Raw genomic sequence first — 19271 nt, 5'->3', positions numbered from 1 at the left:
CTGTCAGTATTCCCATTCCTCGAGTTTGGTAGATTAAGAATATGGGATGTAATACTTAGTTTCTCGGCCTGGGTCTCTTCTACCTCGAGCCTTAGCCAGCCATAATAAAGAATTTGATAGGTGAGGACAGCGCCAAGAAAGACTTTGAAGAATGGTTTTTTGAATGATGCCAGCGTCAAGGGAGAAGACTGCCGAAGGGATTAACAGGCTGATCTATACAGTATATTAAGTGGATAGCTGTTCTTCATACCTGTGACGCGCTCGATGAATGGGATGGGGATGTTGAAAATAGACGACGGTGGCCAAGAGCATTTCTTTGATTAAGATGAGAGTATATCCTCGAGATATTCTGCCTCGATCTTCTTAGCCGAGACACCGGATTCATATTTGAGGTCGTCTTGCCGTCCAGCGTTTACATGTATATATATGTTTGAGTTGACTTGCTGCCTGCTCCCTTTTCTCGCCATCAAAATTTCTCGAGGACGCCAAAGCCGGAGGTCAAGATGACTAATCATTAACACGTGACTTTCAATGTAAGATGGCCCAAAGCGGAAAAACGGGCGGGGAGGTCGCACGTTCCCGCAAAAGCCTAAGGGCGATAAGCTTCTTTTGCTTTACTTGAGCCTCACGACGATCCAGGGCAGAGAGGAGACCTGGGCGAGCTCGACGAGGTTCAGGGGAGACGCAGAGTGGGCGTCCGGAGGCCCGGACAGCGTTTGTTTGATAGTGTTTATGTGGCTGAAGGAGGTAGAACTAGCCCTGCTGGTTGTTATGGGACATCTCGGGATGCCAAAAAGTGGTCCATGGCGGGCCGCGTCGAGGGCGAACAAACGCATTTTTTGGTGTTGTGTTGCTGTGTTGTTAGTTTTTGGTGATGCGCAAAAGCTTCTGGGGGGGCTGGCAGAATCCCCGGTCCTCTTTGGGCGAAGGCGGTGGGCAGCGCAGGCAGCAGGGCGAGCGAGAGCGTGGCGCTAGGCTGCTTTAGGCTTAGCGTGGCATCGAAGTTTGTTTTCTCCCTTGCGCGCGATTTCCAGCAGAAACAAGCAGAACGAACAGCAACACAAGCAGCCCGCTCGCTCACGCACGCTCAGAGACACCGATAGCAGGACAGCGGACGCCGGAGAGGCAGAGCACAGGTTCTACGGGCTGCCGCTGGCTGGTATTTGTCGCCGACTGGGACCCTGCTGAGGTCCTTCGCTGGGTGGCCGTTGGTTTTCCCCTTGCGCCGAGTTTCAGCCTGCTGCTGTTGGCCCTTCCCCGTCCATCCTCTGCGCGAGAGCGATTCACACTCAGACACCAGGCTAAAGGCCCGCTGGCACTGGTAATACCGGAAACACAAGCCATTCATCTGAGAATTTTACCCTCTCTTGCCCCTGGTATCCGCCGAAACTTCGCTGTGGTGACTGGGTCCGCGGTTTTTGATTTCACACTGCCTTCGACCCGAATCGAAGAATACCACTCCGGTCACCTCCCGCAAAAAGTTACTGAGAACTCTTTCCTGCAGTCAAGATGCCTCGAAAGTACGAACCTACCCTCGAGGAGCTCGTCAACCGATCCGATCCAGAAGACGATGACTACGACGACAGAGAACAGCGATCGCGCAGGCCGGCCAAAAAATCGAAGAGCAAGTCAAAGAAGCAAGCGTCTAGGAAGCGCAAGCGAGATTCGGATGATGATATAGATGAGGATACAGAGCTTTCGGAGGAAGAGGACGACCTGTCAGATGACTTTGAGGATGAGATCGAAGACCCAAATGCAGAGAGAAATGCGCGTGGCTCCGTGAGGAGGCGGGTCGCTACGAAGAAAGTATCCTACGCAGAGTCATCTCCTGATGAAGACGACATTGACGAGCTCCTGGAGGACAAGGAAGAGGAGAAAGACCCAGAGGAGGATCTGCAGGAGAAGAAAGGGAAGAAGCGCAAGTTAATTGTCAAGTTCCCATTGCCAACACAGTCCACGACTGCAGAACCCGCTCCCTCTGGCCGTGCAACACGCTCCCGCGGTCGTAGCGCGAGTGTCCAACGACAAGATCCAATAAGCGTAGGCACTCGACAGTCTACTCGGCGAAGCAGTCGCCTTGCACACGACGACAGGGAAGATATCGTGGCTCTCTCTGGCTCAGGTCGACATGTCGAAACCATCCGCCCGGGTACTCGCAGCCCAGAGCCTGTTAAATCCCTTCCCACACGCCAGGGTCAACAGCTATCTCACGTTGAGGAAGAAGATGGTGATGGAGATGAATCAAAAATACCCAAGGATGAGGAGGACGAGTCCCATCTAGATCGTGTGGGTGCATCTCAGGTCGAGATCATGGAAAGTGATCCTCAAGGAGGTTTCGATGAGGATGCACCGGCTGTTGCAGCTTCTGACAACGCCCATCCGCCCGCAGACGAAGATGCAGACGGAGGTGAGCCAGACGTTGAAATGGGTGAGGACGGGATTGTCCCTGAGTCTCAACACGATCGCGTCGAGCAGGACGAGGAAGACGACGAGGACGATGAAGGACCGGTGTCACGAACAAGATCTCGACGAAACAGAATACAACAGGAGCCGGCAGAGGAAGAAGAGGCACAGGCTGAAAAGGAAGGAAGCCAGCCAGTTCGCCGATCCACTAGACGAACCGCTGGAAAAAGATCCCAACCACCAGGAGATGACGGTAGTGACTTTGAGCCGAACGAAGAAAGTCATGAAGAAGAAGAACTTTCCGACTCCGCTGCATCCTTGGCCTCTCCGCAAAAGGACGACAGCGGCAACGAGCCTCGTACCCGTCGTAGTAATCGGCAGCGTTATTCTCATTCCCGTGCCGAGTCTGAAGCCCGTGAAATTGAAGAGGAACTGGCAGAGTTGAAATCAACACGGCCTCGACGGAAGAAACCCGATATTGTGTACGAAGACAAACCACGACGAACTAGAAAGTCTGTCGACTACCGGCTCATCCGTCCAGAACTACTACTCCCATTAGAAGAAAGTGAAGTTGAACCGGCTGGATCTCCGTCACGCCGTGGTGGACGTGCTGGGGGAAGCACATGGCAGCGAACCCTGTTCTCTACTTATGGGCCCTTTGGCGGTGCTGGGCCAACACCTCTACTTGGGGGCCCTGCAGGCATGGGCGCCAATGGAGGCGTAGACAGTGATAGCTCAGATGACGAACTTGCTGCTCGTTCCAAGGGCCCCGGTGGCGCTCCTAGCGGAATGACCGCGGCCTCCCTTGCTCCCAGTCTCGGCCTAGGCATGACAGGCCAGCTGCACCCTGATCCAGCGCAAGGCGCTCCCGGAGTGCCTGCTAACTACGGGAAAATCAAAGACAAGCAAGCTCTAGCCGATGCAGATCCTCTGGGAGTTAACCCGAACGTTAATTTTGACAGCGTGGGTGGTTTACAGGGTCATATAGATCAGTTGAAGGAGATGGTTTCTCTACCCTTGCTTTATCCAGAGGTCTTCCAGAGTCTAAACATCATTCCACCTCGAGGAGTTTTGTTCCATGGACCCCCGGGAACCGGTAAAACGCTTCTGGCGCGTGCATTGGCTACCAGTGTCAGCACTGATGGACGTAAGGTGACATTCTACATGCGAAAAGGAGCTGACGCCCTGAGCAAATGGGTTGGTGAAGCCGAGAAGCAGCTCAGGTTGCTCTTCGAGGAGGCCAGAAGAACACAGCCAAGTATCATCTTTTTTGATGAAATTGATGGTAAGCTAGTATACTTGGTCCATACCGGCTACTAGGTGCATCTGTGCTAACATGACATCTAACCTTAGGTCTCGCTCCTGTCCGATCCAGCAAGCAAGAACAAATTCATTCCTCTATCGTGTCTACCCTCCTTGCTTTGATGGATGGCATGGATGGTCGAGGTCAAGTTATTGTTATTGGCGCCACTAATCGGCCAGACTCTGTCGATCCCGCTCTCCGCCGCCCAGGCAGATTTGATAGGGAATTCTACTTCCCGCTTCCTAATGTTGAAGCCCGTCGAGCTATTATTGACATCAACACCAGAGGCTGGGAGCCTGCGCTTTCAGACGAATTCAAAGACAAGCTAGCTGCTTCAACCAAGGGATATGGTGGTGCCGATCTACGAGCATTATGCACAGAGGCGGCTCTGAATGCTGTACAACGGGTTTATCCTCAGATATACCAATCCAAGGATAAGCTATTGATTGATCCTAAAAAGATCAAGGTGTCTTTCAAGGACTTCATGATCTCACTCAACAAAATTGTTCCCTCTTCTGAGAGATCTGCCTCCTCTGGTGCATCTCCTCTTCACAGTACAGTTGAGCCACTGCTACGAGAACCCCTGCGCGAAATCCAAGAACGCATCTCCAAACTTGTCCCTAGGAGGAAAGCACTTACTGCCCTGGAAGAAGCACAGTTTGAGCAACCTAATGACGACATTGGATTCAAACGCGAGAAGTTACAAGAAGAGTTCGATCGATCGCGGGTGTTCAGACCCAGGCTACTTATCCGCGGAGAGTACGGAATGGGACAACAGTACATCACATCTGCCCTACTGAACCACTTCGAGGGCATCCATGTCCAGTCCTTCGACCTTCCGACTCTATTGAGTGATTCAACCAGGTCACCAGAGGCGGTTGTGGTACAACTCTTTGCCGAAGTCAAGCGTAACAAACCCAGTGTTATTTGCATTCCGAACATCCGGTCATGGTACGAAACACTTGGAAACGCTGTGATATCCACCTTTATGGGCTTGCTGCGTTCAATTCCCCCGACAGACCCTGTGCTATTACTGGGTATCCTGGAAGGGGAAGCTGAATATGAGGCAAACTCCGATATTGTACGCAGCCTATTTGGATTCTCTAAGAAAAACCAATATTTCCTTAGTTATCCGGAGCTGTCTCAACGCCGGGAATTCTTCCAGCCCATTATTGACTTCATACGCACATCACCAGCCGATTTTCCTGACCCAGATAACCGGAAAAAGCGAGTGATTGAGCAGCTTGAACTTGCTCCTCCAGCTCCTCCAAAGCCACCACCAGCCCCGACAAAAGAGGAACTAAAGGCACAAAAACGAAAAGACCGACAGACACTTAATCTCATGAAGATTAGAATACAGCCTATCATGGACCAGATTCGGAAATATAAGCGATTCAGAACGGGTGTTGTTGACGAGTCCCAAATACGATATCTTTATGACGACGATGATCCGAATGTTGTCACGTCCGACCTACCTCCACAGCAACGGAGCGCGTTTAGGCCTTATGAGAAGGACACAGACAAGGCTGGCGTCCCTGGTCTGCGGGAAGTTGCATCGGGCAAATTCTATTACAACTTAGATATCGTGACCATCGAGAAGCGATTATCCAACGGATATTACAAACGCCCAAAGGACTTTTTAGCTGACATCAAAAGATTGGCTAAGGATGCAAAGCAACTTGGTGACCCTGATAGACAGTTGAAAGCGAATGAACTATTGGCAAACGTTGAAGTTGACATCGGTGCGATTGACAATACTGACCCGGCACTAGTGGCCGAGTGTGAGGTGGTATACACACGAGAGTTAGAACGTGAGAAGGCTGCGCTGGAGAAGATAAAGCAGCCAGTAGCCGATGCCGATGGCACAATGAAGCCTCCAGCTGGCCCACCACCACAAATGAACATAGCACATGGAAGCATTGAACTGTCCAATGTATCATCAGCCGGCCCCGTGGTACTAGGCGAGTTATTCAACAGTCCGTGCCCGGCACCTGGTAGCAAATCTGGCCCTGGTTATCCATCTTTGACAAATGGACATACTCCAGGTTTCCATCCTCATGGTGGTGTTGACGGCGTTCGACCTCCAACCAGTAACGGACCTCTGCATAAGCCAGAAGGTGATGGTGATGTTCAGATGTCCAATTCGGATCACACCTCAGGCACACACCAGAACAATACTCAAAACAGCTCGTTTGGCCCATCTGCACAGCCTAGGCCACTGCACTCATACACTGCGCCTTCGCAGTTTATGAGACACCAGTCCGGTCTGTCTACATTGTCACAAAAGGGCAATATCACACCGATGGCCCCTGGATCACAACCTGGTGACTATGTTAACGATGCCTCGACGACCCAAACAACGTCTGACAAAAAGAATTCTGGTCCCACTGATGTCATGCATACAAATCCCCATGCTTCCTTGATAGGATCGGCCATGCATGATGCGCCAGATCTTACGCTATATCCCGATCGTGCTTCAGGCGATGAGCACCTCCCAGAGACTCAGCAAGGGGATAGTTCCTGGGTTTCCTCTCAAATGACACCTCTCCGTGGCGTTGCTGAATTCCTTCACTCACAGTCCACATCCAATGCGAATGGTAGCCAATCACAACCGCGTCATTCCCAAGCGTCTCAACCACATCCTGTTGGCCCTCCGCCGCTTTTCGATGCCACTTCTAGCCGTTCTTCAGGGGCTAACACACATGGAAATCCCGTTACCCCTCCCTCACGCAACGGTGAACCCACCCGTATCTCGCACCTCATCAACAGTGAGCCAAAGCAGCCTGAGGCATCGCCGCCGAACTTAAAACCGAACTTAATGGTGGATGAAGTCTTCAATAGAGAGCTTCATGATGAACTTAGCACCAAGACGGGAGGATTCTCAGTCGAGCAACTAGAACAGATCAACACTGAGCTTATGGACTGCCTATGGGTCAACCGCAACGAGTGGAATAGGCAAGAAGTTGCCATAATATTGAGGGATACCTTTCTCGAAACACTTGATGATATAAAATCAAGCCAGAACTACGTCGACACAACTCAGAAACTGGGCCGCCAATGAACATGATAACGATATATACTCCAACGAAGGGGATAGTCCAGGCCATGATGCATCCTTCTTTGTATATTGATTCCTTTTTCCTTTAGAGCCATGTAACCCGCATGCGGCTGTAACTGCAGAAATATTTACAAAATAACCCCCGATCCTTCTCCTGTATTACTTCCACTTCCCATTCTGCCTGCTTCGTCTCTCTCACCTTGATATGCAAATGTTTCTTGTTCATGAGATTATCTTCATTTTTCCACTGTACAGCGAGTTTGTCGGCGTTGGATTCTACCCTCACCTCCCGTCTTTCTCATTCCTTCTGTTTAATGTGTCATATATGCCATTCTACTTTGTCCTTGAGGGAATCTGATTTGCTATAGTTAGTGGTGGTATGTCCCTCGGGGATGAAATAATAGAAAACCCCATTGGGCACAGAAAGCATGTACACCATCCAAAATTCCTTTATTGTATCTGTAGTCCAATATTTCTCCTCTACCAAACTTGCTATCGTTAACTGCTGAGGCTTTGTATAGTTAGTTGATTGACTTTTGTGTGGAGGTTGAGTAACTAATCGAAACATGTGACGCCGCAGCGGCCTTCTTTGGTCTAGGTGGCATCTCCAGCTTTCCCGCAGCAAAAACCCATCCACAACTATCGCGGCTTGGAGAAGAACGAAAACACCACGACACACCGCCGTTCGAGATCGATTGCTTGCTTGCCAGGAGATATCTGGACTGCTTCTCGCTCTACACGCAGATTTGACCGCCGCGGCGGTGTGATCGCGCCCCCTTCACAGCTTCGTCGGGCAGCGAGCTTTGCGCCGTGAGGTACTCCGTACACACGACCTGAAAAAGAAGACCGTCTACTCTGCCGATACCTACTCCATATATAACATAATTCAAGATGTTGGACTTTCTCAAGATAGACTGGCTCAGTCTAACGATCCCGTTGGCCTATCTCGCCGTCCTGGTCGGCTCGCTCGCAACATTTTCCTCCCTCTACCGCAAACGCAAGATTCGTACGTTGAACCCCCAGAACCTCTCGGCAGATTTCTACCTTCCTTGCGCAATATATACTAATAATTGACCTGATCTGTTTGCAGAAAAAGCTAGCTCCCTAAAGCCATGGTTTCCAGCACACCTCCAGCGCGACATATACTTCTCAATTCTCCACATGGAGAAGAAGGCACCTGAGACCATATTGAAGGCCGCACTACTACACCGCGCAGCAGAAGACATTAAGCGGCTTCTTGAACTTAGAACAAAGAAAGCCGCTTTGGGGTCATTGCTACAGAAGGGTAACGTGGGTGATGACCTATGGCAACAGTTTACGAGAGCAGAGAAAGAAATGGAGGAGGAATTCAGAGACGTGGCATCAGAGGTATGCATGAAACATATTTATTGTGTAAAACCAACCTAGCCAATATTAACAAGCACATTTCAACACTCAGGCCAACGCCTATACCCCCGGCTGGGGCCAGGTTATTTTCCAGTCCGCAAATGAGATGTTCCTGAACGGTATGGCACGAGCTGATATAAATGCTCTCCAAGCCACTGTCACAGAAGAAAAGGAATGGTGGGATCGCAAACGGGCAAGCATACAAGAAGGCTTCATGAAAGAACTCGAACAAGAGAAGAGTGGCACAACAGAAAGCTCCAAAACCAAGGGTGGATCTACGGGTGATAATACACAGCCTGGCAGTGATGAGGATACCGTCCTTGTGGATGTGGCTAGCCCTACTGGCTCCGCAGCTGGCTCTGTGAGCGGAGGGGGAAAGAAAAAAAAGAAGGGAAAGAAATAAGCGTTTTGGGTCTTTCGTTCTTCTCCCGTTTCTTTAGACTATATTCCCCCTATGCCTTCGTATTCAACTGTCCTTATGCCTTTGTTAATTCTGGTAGAAAAGATTTTTTTTGGAAGTTACTCCTGTACATCATTACGAATTATAACTATTCTCGAACGAACAATAAAGACTATGAAACCCTTTTGAGGTTTATATATTTGATTTGCAAAAAGGATCGATTAATGTACACATGTCAGTTTTCTGCTGGCGAGAAGGTTAGCTTCAAAGGATATCATGGCCTCAACTAATATTACAAGCCTGTCCAAGCAGACTTTGCCAGATGGTCCGTCTTCTTCCTGCTTATTCTTGCCATTCCCATCATCTTCAGTTCTGCCAGGGACTGGTAAAATATTGAGAATGCCACACGCTCCTCACACCTATCCGCGTCCTCTCCGCCAACAATTGCATAGAATGCTCTCCATAAGTCATAAACGTTGACCACAGCACCGGACTCAAGGTAGAGCTGATAGAGAATAGATATTGGTGGCTGGCCTGCCGACAGGGCTTCTATCTCCCCATCTTCCTTCGAGTCCAGGTAGTCAAACGGGTGAGACAGTGCTCGTTCAACTGTGTGCCGACACTTGGGAGTAAAGGTATTTCGAATGGGAGACTTAAAATCGAATATCAAGCACTCATGCAGGAAAAGATCCTTGGGGTTAATCAGTTTCTCAGCAAGATATTTCTGTATTGAGTCACACAGTCGGTCCACCAATTCGCTGTATTTCAATTCCTCATTTGAGAGCTTCGCTTTACCTTTCGTCAGCTTCACTCTTTGGCCGACAACAGTTGTGTTATGCCTCGTTAACTGTGCGTCATGTTGAGAACGCAGTACGCCTTTAGATTTCTTTGTGCGTATCAATTCTTGGATTTCGTAAAGTACGGCAGCAGATTCAGCTGACAGGTTTGATATTAGCCCGAATGCAGAATCAAGCTCCTCTGAGTTTAATTTCCTAGCAGCTTCAAGCGTCTCAACCAGAATTTTGGATTCAAGCAGCTCTCCGCCAAGTGCAAGAATGATGCACTCAGAATGGTTCGCTGATTTTTGAGACTTCATGTTGCGAGTAAACGCTACAAACCAGTCAACGCAGCTAAAGATATCTCTCATTTTTTGCCGGGAAACTGAAATGCCTAGGTAGGCTTGTTTGGCAAGGATAGTGTCGTCTTTCATCATCTCTTTCGCAGATTCACTGTCCTTGATATCTAAAAGATGTTGCACATGCCTAAGAAAAGAGTAAGTGACATTGTCAAATTAACATCAACTTCAAGAGCTTTCTTACTTCCGAAACGAAGGCGTATTCCGAATTGCTTCACATAATTCAGGCTGAAGCTTGTTCCCCTGTATCTCACCTGCAAGTAACACTGAAAGTGGATTTGCAAAAAAATGGGCCATATGGGCGTACTGTTATTCATTAATATTAGTAAGTTATAAGGAACTTTTATGTGATGCTACACGCACGTACCTTAATAGTGTTACCAAACCTTTCGGGGCTTTGAAAGCAATCCCCCGACTTGTCCATCAAAGTATGGCTCACACTGTGTCCGATCCATGGGCCTTCGTTATTGTGGGCAAAAAGGGCCGTGAAGATACGATCCACTGAGTCCCCGAAATCTTGAAAATCAAAAAGGCGACCTTCTAGCAGCTTTACTGTGGAACGGGGCAGTCTAGACTCGAGGTATGTGACTGACGTCGCTATTCCAAAGAGGAAGACAAAGGGTATACGGTCCAACCAGGATCTTTAGTCGGTCAGAGTGACATTCATACACGGATAGTCAGGGTACCTTACGATAATAGCGTGATCAAGTCAGACAAGACACTGCTATCAAAGGCTTCACTGTCCCTAAAAGCAATGACAACCTTCTTCACGCCATTTCTCCTGACACATGCCAGCATCAAGTCCAGATCATATGGCAATAGTTTCAATCCCTATATATGATTTAGTCGAGGGTATCATTGGGTAAGAGACAGGGAAGATATTACCGTTTTCGACGTTAAAGAGTCGCGGTAGCTATCGATATCCTCCATACTTGTGATGGCAAGTTTGATGATCGTTTTCAAGGCATTCTTGATGTTTGATGTGTCCCCAGAGTCTAGAGTGACTAAACATGCATTGCCTGAACTCTGTAGCTCCTTTCGTAGGCGTTCTAAAAGACCACCCGTTGATGATATATTTGATCCTACCGATATCATTCCGGTAGGAATACGTCCATTGCAGCTGCAGAGCAGTTAGCGCTAATATCAAATGCAAACTGTTTGCATCAACGCGCTTCATACGTTACCGTCGAGGATTCCTCAATGAAAGCTGCTATATTCTTTAGCACTTCTGAATCCACTTCGCGGAGGATCGACTATAGGAACATGTTAGAATTGCGATGACCCATCACTTCCCGCCGGACGAACCTGAATTGTGTGCTCTCTCTGAGTCCACAGGTCCTGGAATAGGCCATATCGTAATTTGACGGACTCCTTGGTTTCATATCCATTCAAGAGCGGCACAAACGGGGATATACGGCTCCCTGAGCTTTGGCTGCTCGAGGCATGATTGACCTTTCGTCTTTTATTCGAGGTTCCATTGGTATCATTGCTTTTCTTCGCAGGCTTATAAATATATGATCCCTATCTAACAGTCAGATAGATGAGATCCGAATTAACGCAAGGGGGACAAACCTGATACTCGAAGCCCGCAAGGCCGCCGGCAGCTTCATGGCCAGGTTGCATGGTTAAAATATCAAATCCAAGCCATCCAAAGAAGACTGATACCAGCCACTAGCTGTCTTTTCATTAAATGTATCCTAATAATCGATGTTGGTGAATCTCTTCCTTCTGCATGCCTTTTGTCGCGTCTCAGGAACGGACCTCAAAATAAACAGGTCATGTGCCAAGACCCAATTGGCAGGACAAGCTCCATCGATTTTCAAATTGAAGATCTCGACCTTTCACATTATTCAAATTTCGACTCTCGAGCTTCGACGCAGGATTTGAACGATAGCCTACACTATTTGCTTCATCTCCAGTATCTCAATGAGCTGAATACCTTCTGCTGCATTCATGCGCCGGCTGACACTCCAGGGAACTCGGTGGCATCCGCATGCGCTCACAACATGCCTCCCCCGTCGCGCTCCGTCGTCTCTCACCCTCCCTCGACCTTTTTCCACTACACGAGCATACTACTTGCGTGATGGAAAGCCAAAGGTGTCTGTCCGTAACTTTGAAAAGTCGATTACCAACAGCAAGGAATATTTTGAGGTCGATCCAGATACGCCGGATGTAGTAGAACATCGCAGGGCGAGGGAGAAACTAAAGAAGCTGGAAACCGAACTAGATGCCCTTAAGGAAGGCCCTTTCGCTCTAGATGGCGAGTTTATGAGGAGCTTGTCTGAGGAGGATAGGAAAAGGGCGCTGCAAGCCATCACAAAATATGCCGCCGAGCACAATTGGGAAGAGGAAGATCAGAGGGACGAACAGCTCAAGAATCGCATGACGGCAGAGTTTGATCAAGCGATAAATAAAGAACTGGAGAGGCTAGAGGCAGAGGAGGAAGAGCTATGGGATCCTACCAAGGAACTGTCTGGCTCGCCCAAAACCACGGAGCCCGTCGAGCAGGAAAGGGAATCCTATGAGGTTGAATTGAAGGTTCCGGAGAGCCATCATGCCTATGTCACGAGATTCAATAAGGCTTTGAAATCATTAAAAGGCACTCCAAGTGTTGCAGAGAAACAGTTTGCCTGGAAATCATATCGCCGGTGTAAAGAAGCCCTTCCATTCTTCCTTGATATCGCCCCAGAAGAGTCGATAGATATGCTCTGGAAATCACAGCGTCCAAGCTTAAATACAACCGAAAAGATACCCCCTCGTCACCTTATTACTCTCGCCGAGGATTTACTTAGCAGTGGACGAATTCTTGAGGCGAAGCAATGGGTTGAGTATATGGATGCTCTTCTCATAGACGGGCAGCAGGAAAAGGCTCTTGCGTTATGGAGAGAAAGGGAACCAGACTTGAATGAATACACGCTTTCTGAGAAAAAGGAGTACTGGAATATGGGAGTTCGCTTGTTTGTGGCCAATATGAACCCCAAAAACGCTCAAGGTGCCGCATTAATATACATGTCCCTGGACCCGTCACACGGCCCCCGGATTCTTATTCCAGTTATAAATTGCTGGGCTCAGAGTGGCGATCCTGAAAACGACGTCCGTGCCTGGACATTATACCTACACTTCAAGACAAGCCTAGGAACAGATATTACAATGTCCGACTACGATGCAATCAGCGTTGCATTCCTCAATTCTGGAAAAGTCAATATGGCTCTGGCTGTCTTTAAAGATATGATGCTTACAGGTCAGAACTCGTCCACTGAGTCGGATGCTCTTTACAAGGCATCATTAGGGCTTGTTGGAAAGCTTCATTCAGACAGTATCAACGAGTCTGATGTCAATAAAGTATCGCTTGCATCTTTAACAATTCTTCCTCGGAAATTTCAAAACAAGTTTTTCTATGCCAGCTGGATCAAGAAGCTCATTGGCATGAAAGAGCTTGATGCAGCGGCTAAAGTTGTTGAGCTTATGTATGAGCGAGGTGTGAAACCTGACGCTAAACATCTCAATGGCCTGATTGGAGCATGGCTTCGTGAAGGAAGTGGTTCTAGTAGACAAAAAGCGGAGGAGCTTGGATGGGCTATGATCAGAAAACGAGTTGATCGTATTTGTGGTGATCAGTCAGAGACATCATCCGTCAACGGTTCTTTACCAGAGGGAGCTACACCGGAGTATGAACAACGCACTCTTCCTGAGGCTACCATCGAGACGTTTTCCATTCTCTTGCTGCATTATACCCGGCGAGATAAGGGTCCACTGATAAATCATCTAGTGGAGTGCCTTGATAAAGCCCAAATTCGACCAAACACGTTCTTCGCCAACCATCTTCTCTATAGGGAGTTAAGAAAGCAGAATATATTAGGCGTTTGGTCTGGATACAAGAGCACCATGGCAAACATCAGGCCTGATCTTGAAACGTTTGCTTGCCTCTGGGATTGTGGGAAAATTCAGTATGACAGAACACGCTCTTGTTTCAATGCACAATTCCCTAATGCCCGCGCTTTATACTCTGAAATGAATCAGTGGTATTCAAACTTACCATCACAACTTCAGAAACATACCCAAGATGCATTCTCGAAGGACCTCTATGACCATATTATTCGATGCTTCTGTCTTTCTCTTGACCCCGAAGGGACAATTGTTGCCCTTCGTGCCATGAAACAAACATTTGGATTCTTCCCTGATGCCGATACCGTCAGAATCTTAGTATTCCTTGTCGTACGGTTGATTCCTACTGGCGATGAAGCAACTTTACCAAAACGACGACACAGACGCATTTCCTCCACCCCCCGTGCAAAGGAAAACCTTCAATATGTCGGCGGTCTGCTTAACAAGTTGCGGGAGCAGAAGACAGTGCAAGCCGCTAAAGAGGGTATATACCTAGATGATATGGATCAAGAGTTCCACATGGAGTTCGAGGTAGACCTGATGTGTGATCTGTTACGACTGGTTTTACGAAGTATGCCGAGAGACCCCGCCGAAATTGAAGAGAGAATACAAGCAGCAGCGCGGCATATGGGCATGAATGACCTTTATCTTGGTGAACCTCCTTCATACGATGCGTGATCTTCCACTTTCTCCATTCACTTGTAACTTCATAGACGCCCATTGGGTGTGTTACGGCGTTTATTTTGGACTTCTTGGAAATAAAATAGGGTATCTACCTAGTGTGGACTGTAATATAGATATTGCTATGTACGATATAATTTAACAGATTATCATTACTACACCTATTGTTCCCTTCGTTGGGAAACCTGGATGTCATAGGGTGTGACAACTATTAAAAATACAAGTTATCATGCAAATTATTCGTAGGGTTTGTAATAAATAGAATAGCCCTGCTTCTTGACGTAGCAATTTCCACACATGTAACAGAAATCACGGTGTTCCGGGTCAAAAAGGCCATAAAAGCCACTGACTCCGAGTGGATTCTGGTTCTGGATTCTCTTGGATATCGAGTTCAGTGGAATTTTCTGTGTCCCAGGATGGGTTGTCGTCTCCCAGCTCCCAGTCCTCCTCCGGCAAGTCAGAGTCGGGAGACCTAACAGGGTGGAATATATTGTCTGCAACCAACGGCCGGCTACCTTCACTGAAAACCATGGCTTCTCTGCGGCGTCTGCGAAGTGCTTGCTCTTCAGCGGAGGTTTCCTGTGGGCGGCTATTAAGCCATGGTGAAATACCTGCTGTCGCTTCACCGTCGACCATCCACACGTCACTATCTGCATCCGAGCCGGAGTCGGTAGTGTCATAAGCCTGGTGATCCTCCCTGTAAATCAGGGGGTCATCTCCATCATCGTGAATCTCATCACCAAATAGACTTGTGGTATGCTCTTCCATTCTACTTCCCATTAATCCAAACTTTCTCAGGTGTTTCAGCCCTTCTGGTTCCGAGGATAAAGTATTTACTATAGACCCCATCGCCGGATCGTCCGCCCACCATGTTTTCATCATGAATACAATGCTCCGCTTTTTGGACTTGTCACGTAAGACGCAAGGAAAGGGATAATATGTCAGCCACCGACTAACAACACCAGCTTCTAGTGCAGATATAACATTTCCAGGAAGCATCACGCTAAGCGTTTTCAAGGCCTTGTTCTCTCCAGGCGGTCGAGTCTGCGGGCAAATGGGAGATATTATATCATTAGACTTTTCGGTATGTTCGTGGAGGAAGTTGCACAGGCAATCAACAAGCGCGCTGAAGGTGGCTACATCTTTCAGGCGCATAGAAACACTCGAACGACCCACTAAGTGGCATAAAGGTCAGTCCATAAATCAAACGGCTAGCCAAGGTAATGACATACACGCCGAGCTGGTTACAAGGAAGTTCAATGCATTTAGAGCCTTCTCCCTGCGTTCAGGGTCATCGCCAGCAAGGTCGTCCAAAAGCAATTCTTTCGTCGTTCCCTTGGTTGACCTCTCTGATATAATTCTCAGTGCCCTAAAGATAGAAAACCAAATTAGACATCTGCAGAGGGGGTTTCAGATGAGTCTAGTACTGACGCAGCTCGTAGATCAAAGCTAGAGCTTCCTGCGAGCCTCTGGAGTGTCTCTAATCTCAAGGCTAAAGAAACAAGTCAGCTCCGCGAAGTAAAGTATTACATTGAAAACCGGAGTAGCATACCATCTTCCGTTGCCTGTCCAATAACCGGATCCTCCTTCTCAATCTTCCTTATTTCAGTGAGGTCTTTCACTTGATAGAGCTCTGCGATAATGCGTTGCGCAGCAAAGAAGAGTGTAACCCCTGGCGGAAACCAGTTAGTATAACTTCATCATGTTCGAGAGACCGGGGGTGGAAGGACTGTACCTAGACAAAGCCATAGAATACGGTCGTTACCAGTGGACGCCATCACTTCCGTATATTCATCTTCAAGCTAGACGATAGCCCCATGGCTTGCTCCTCCGCCGGCCGTCTGTCTGCTGCGTCTTTGCTGCGAGTTTGTTGTTTGTCGTTGATTTTGACGTTAGAAAAAGAGCGCGGCAGAATCCAAAGGCGGTGAGGGCGGGAGCTTATCGATTATCAAAATTTCAACCTTCAACTTTTTTTTTTTTTTTTTTTTACGTTCGCTTTTTAACTACACGTCAACGCCGCATTTTCTTTTTGCGCCCCTAGGAAAAGGACGTTGCTGTGAGGGCAATTGAACATGGCGCCGTCACAGCTGAAGCAGTTGAAAGCGTCCTTGCGAGAAAAAGGAGTTGTTGGCCCTCAGCTGTCCAAGAAGCAGAAACAGAAAAACTCGAAGTCTGGCGCCGCAGCCGAAAATCGCGTAAAACGAAATGCTGCTCTTCAAGCGATACGGGAACAGTTCAATCCTTTCGAAGTCAGAGCTCCTGCGCGGCCGTCGAAGTTTGCGGTCACTACTGCAAGGCCGGAGACCGGCTCAGCCCATCGACCCGGCGTAACAAGAGGGCTGGGAGAAGAAAGGGTCAGCTACTCGTAGCTAGTTTATATATTTATCTTGCTACCTCAGAAGCTAACTACCAGATATTATAGAGAAAACAAACACTTCTTAAGGAACTTCAAAGCCGGAATAAGGTCGGTGGCCTTCTCGATCGGAGATTTGGTGAAAACGACCCTTCCATGACACCGGAGCAACGAGCAGCGGAGCGTTATGCCAGAGAGAGCCAAAAGCGATCTAAAAAAGAGGGACTGTTCAACCTTGAAGATGATGAGGAGGAGGAAATGCAACTTACCCACATGGGTCAATCTCTTTTTGACGTCGACGCAGGAAAGGATGACTTCAACGAGGATCTTAGCGGCCTAGAGGAAGAGAGTGATGCTGAAACGGGTAAAAAGAGAAAACGCATATTAGAGGAAGTTGATGATATGGAAGGAATGGCTGATGATGATGAGGACGAAGATGAACAGCCAGAGAGGAAGAAGAGCAAAAACGAAGTCATGAAGGAAATTATTGCGAAATCGAAACAATACAAATATGAGCGCCAGAAGTCCAAAGAAGATGATAATGAACTTCGAGCCATCCTGGATCAAGGCCTGCCGGATGTGTTTGCGATGATGAGAGGTACAAAAGCGGCGGAACCCAAGCCCGCGCCCGCACCAGTCCCAGGACCTCCTCAGATGGACCCTGATCGGGCAGCCCTACTAGGCGGAAAGGATAGGGATGTAGCAGATCGCGAGTACGATCAGCGGCTAAAGCAAATGGCATTCGATAAGCGTTCGAAACCTTCAGACCGAACCAAGACTGAGGAGGAGAAGATTGAGGAAGAGGCTAAGCGGTTGCAAGAGCTGGAGAACGAACGGTTACGGCGCATGCGAGGAGAAGAGGAGAGCGACGAGGAGCCTGTCGAAAATGCTGTTGAGGAAGAACCCCAAGATGACTCCGAGCCAGACGACGCCAAAGCGTTTGGGCTCGCTCAGCCCGAGACGTCAAATGGCCTGTTTGGTGTTGAGGACGAAGATGACTTTATCATTGACGACGACCTTGTGGATAACGAATCTGTTGCTGATGTCTCTATCACCGAGAGTGATGTTGAGTCTGAAGAGGAGGAGGATGATGCCGATGATACTGAATTCATTGGTGATCTAGAACTTCCTAAAGACAGACCATCAGCATCAGGCGGGACCACATTCAAAGCACCGAATGACTCTTCACTAGCATTCACCTATCCATGCCCCGAATCCCATGATCATTTTCTTCAGATCTTGAAGGGAGTTGATATCGAAAATACCCCTGTCGTTGTCCAGAGGATACGAGCACTGCACCACGCTAGTCTTCATCCCGATAACAAGGCAAAGCTCGGAGAATTTTCCAAAATCCTTGTTGATCATGCAGTATACCTTGCAAATAAAACTACGCGGCCATCATTTGCTATCGTGGAGAGTGTGCTACGACATGTTCATTCCATGGCCAAAACTTATCCTGAGGAAGTTGCAGCAAGATTCAGATCCCAACTCCGCGATATCTCGGAAAATAGACCGTTGGGGCTACTACCTGGCGATCTTGTCTTGCTTACTGGAGTTGCAACGATATTCCCTACTTCAGACCATTTCCACGCCGTTGTCACGCCCTCAATCCTTACGATGGGCCGTTACCTAGGCCAAGGGCCAGTCAATTCCTTGAATGATATTGCGACTGGGGCATACATTGCCAGTCTCTGTCTTCAATATCAAACATACTCTAAACGATATATACCCGAGTTCATGAATTTCATCCTCAACTCCCTAACCATTCTTGCACCAAAGGAAAGCAAATCTAACCCCGGCCTTTTCCCCGTCCGACTCCCTGAAGTCCAGTTGCGATTACAACTGGATAAAGTTTGCTCTAAGGATCTTCGGAAACTCCAATTTTGGGATATTTTCTCCACAAGCCTGAATGGTAGCGATGCGGAGAACCTTAAGCTCTCTCTGCTTAATATCCTGGTTACTCTTCTTGATAAGGCCGCTGAGTTATGGGGCACCAAGCTATCGTCCCTTGAAATTTTCGAACCCGCAAGCTCCGTTCTACAACATGTTATCGAATCCTGCCCCAAAGCTGCTCTCCCTTCTGCTTTATCAACTCACCTCCGTCGATCCCTCAAGACAATTAAAGCACTTCTCGCCTCCTGTAAAAAGGACAGAAGGCCATTACTACTTCATAATCACCGACCGCTTGCGATTAAATCCAGCATTCCCAAATTTGAGGAATCCTTCAACCCTGACCGACATTACGATCCCGACCGCGAGCGTGCAGAGCTCAGCAAGCTCAAGGCAGAACATAAGCGCGAGAAGAAAGGTGCTATGCGCGAATTGCGCAAGGATGCCAACTTCATTGCTCGCGAGAGCTTACGTGAGAAGAAAGAGAGGGATGCCGAATATGAGAGGAAGTATCGTCGTCTTGTTGCAGAGATACAAGGGGAAGAAGGGCGCGAAGCGAAGTTATATGAGAAAGAGAAAAAGGCTAGAAAGCAGTCACGGAAATAAATGCATAGAGCTAGTGCACCTTGTATACTCTACATTATTTATAATCGGAGCTGAACTGAAAAATATATTTGAAGTAAACTTATGTACGCTTCAGTATCTACCGACGCCAACACCTTATCTATGCTATGCAATATATCATCCATGTATGTACTCAAAAGCATATCTGGGTAT

At 48.1% G+C, this 19271-nt stretch overlaps 7 protein-coding genes across 7 annotated transcripts; 4 read left to right on the top strand and 3 right to left on the bottom strand.

Moving 5' to 3' along the window:
* Positions 1-1509: 1509 nt before the first annotated feature.
* On the top strand, positions 1510-6767 carry ARB_06343 (uncharacterized protein; the record flags this gene model as incomplete). Its single annotated transcript, XM_003015174.1, has 2 exons — positions 1510-3688; positions 3757-6767. 2 exons carry the CDS (start codon positions 1510-1512, stop codon positions 6765-6767), a joined length of 5190 nt encoding a protein of 1729 aa, XP_003015220.1.
* Positions 6768-7655: 888 nt separating this feature from the next.
* On the top strand, positions 7656-8553 carry ARB_06342 (uncharacterized protein; the record flags this gene model as incomplete). Its single annotated transcript, XM_003015173.1, has 3 exons — positions 7656-7770; positions 7855-8132; positions 8203-8553. 3 exons carry the CDS (start codon positions 7656-7658, stop codon positions 8551-8553), a joined length of 744 nt encoding a protein of 247 aa, XP_003015219.1.
* A 289-nt stretch (positions 8554-8842) lies between these two features.
* Positions 8843-9763, bottom strand: ARB_06341 (origin recognition complex subunit 3, putative; the record flags this gene model as incomplete). The annotated part of the gene is made up of 1 exon (XM_003015172.1): positions 8843-9763. The coding sequence occupies one exon, from the start codon at positions 9761-9763 to the stop codon at positions 8843-8845; it is 921 nt and encodes a 306-aa protein (XP_003015218.1).
* Positions 9764-10372: 609 nt separating this feature from the next.
* Positions 10373-11308, bottom strand: ARB_06340 (uncharacterized protein; the record flags this gene model as incomplete). The annotated part of the gene is made up of 5 exons (XM_003015171.1): positions 10373-10516; positions 10571-10805; positions 10865-10938; positions 10991-11206; positions 11258-11308. The coding sequence occupies 5 exons, from the start codon at positions 11306-11308 to the stop codon at positions 10373-10375; spliced, it is 720 nt and encodes a 239-aa protein (XP_003015217.1).
* A 330-nt stretch (positions 11309-11638) lies between these two features.
* On the top strand, positions 11639-14248 carry ARB_06339 (pentatricopeptide repeat protein; the record flags this gene model as incomplete). The annotated part of the gene is made up of 1 exon (XM_003015170.1): positions 11639-14248. One exon carries the CDS (start codon positions 11639-11641, stop codon positions 14246-14248), a length of 2610 nt encoding a protein of 869 aa, XP_003015216.1.
* Positions 14249-14575: 327 nt separating this feature from the next.
* Positions 14576-15406, bottom strand: ARB_06338 (uncharacterized protein; the record flags this gene model as incomplete). Its single annotated transcript, XM_003015169.1, has 1 exon — positions 14576-15406. The coding sequence occupies one exon, from the start codon at positions 15404-15406 to the stop codon at positions 14576-14578; it is 831 nt and encodes a 276-aa protein (XP_003015215.1).
* Positions 15407-16323: 917 nt separating this feature from the next.
* On the top strand, positions 16324-19100 carry ARB_06337 (uncharacterized protein; the record flags this gene model as incomplete). The annotated part of the gene is made up of 2 exons (XM_003015168.1): positions 16324-16500; positions 16674-19100. 2 exons carry the CDS (start codon positions 16324-16326, stop codon positions 19098-19100), a joined length of 2604 nt encoding a protein of 867 aa, XP_003015214.1.
* Positions 19101-19271: the final 171 nt, after the last annotated feature.

This window comes from Trichophyton benhamiae (genome assembly GCF_000151125.1).
Source record: "Trichophyton benhamiae CBS 112371 chromosome Unknown contig01535.1, whole genome shotgun sequence".
Classification (NCBI taxonomy): domain Eukaryota; kingdom Fungi; phylum Ascomycota; class Eurotiomycetes; order Onygenales; family Arthrodermataceae; genus Trichophyton; species Trichophyton benhamiae.
The sequence above is the reverse complement of the archived record's forward strand: the minus strand, read 5'-3'. Positions and strand labels throughout refer to the sequence as shown.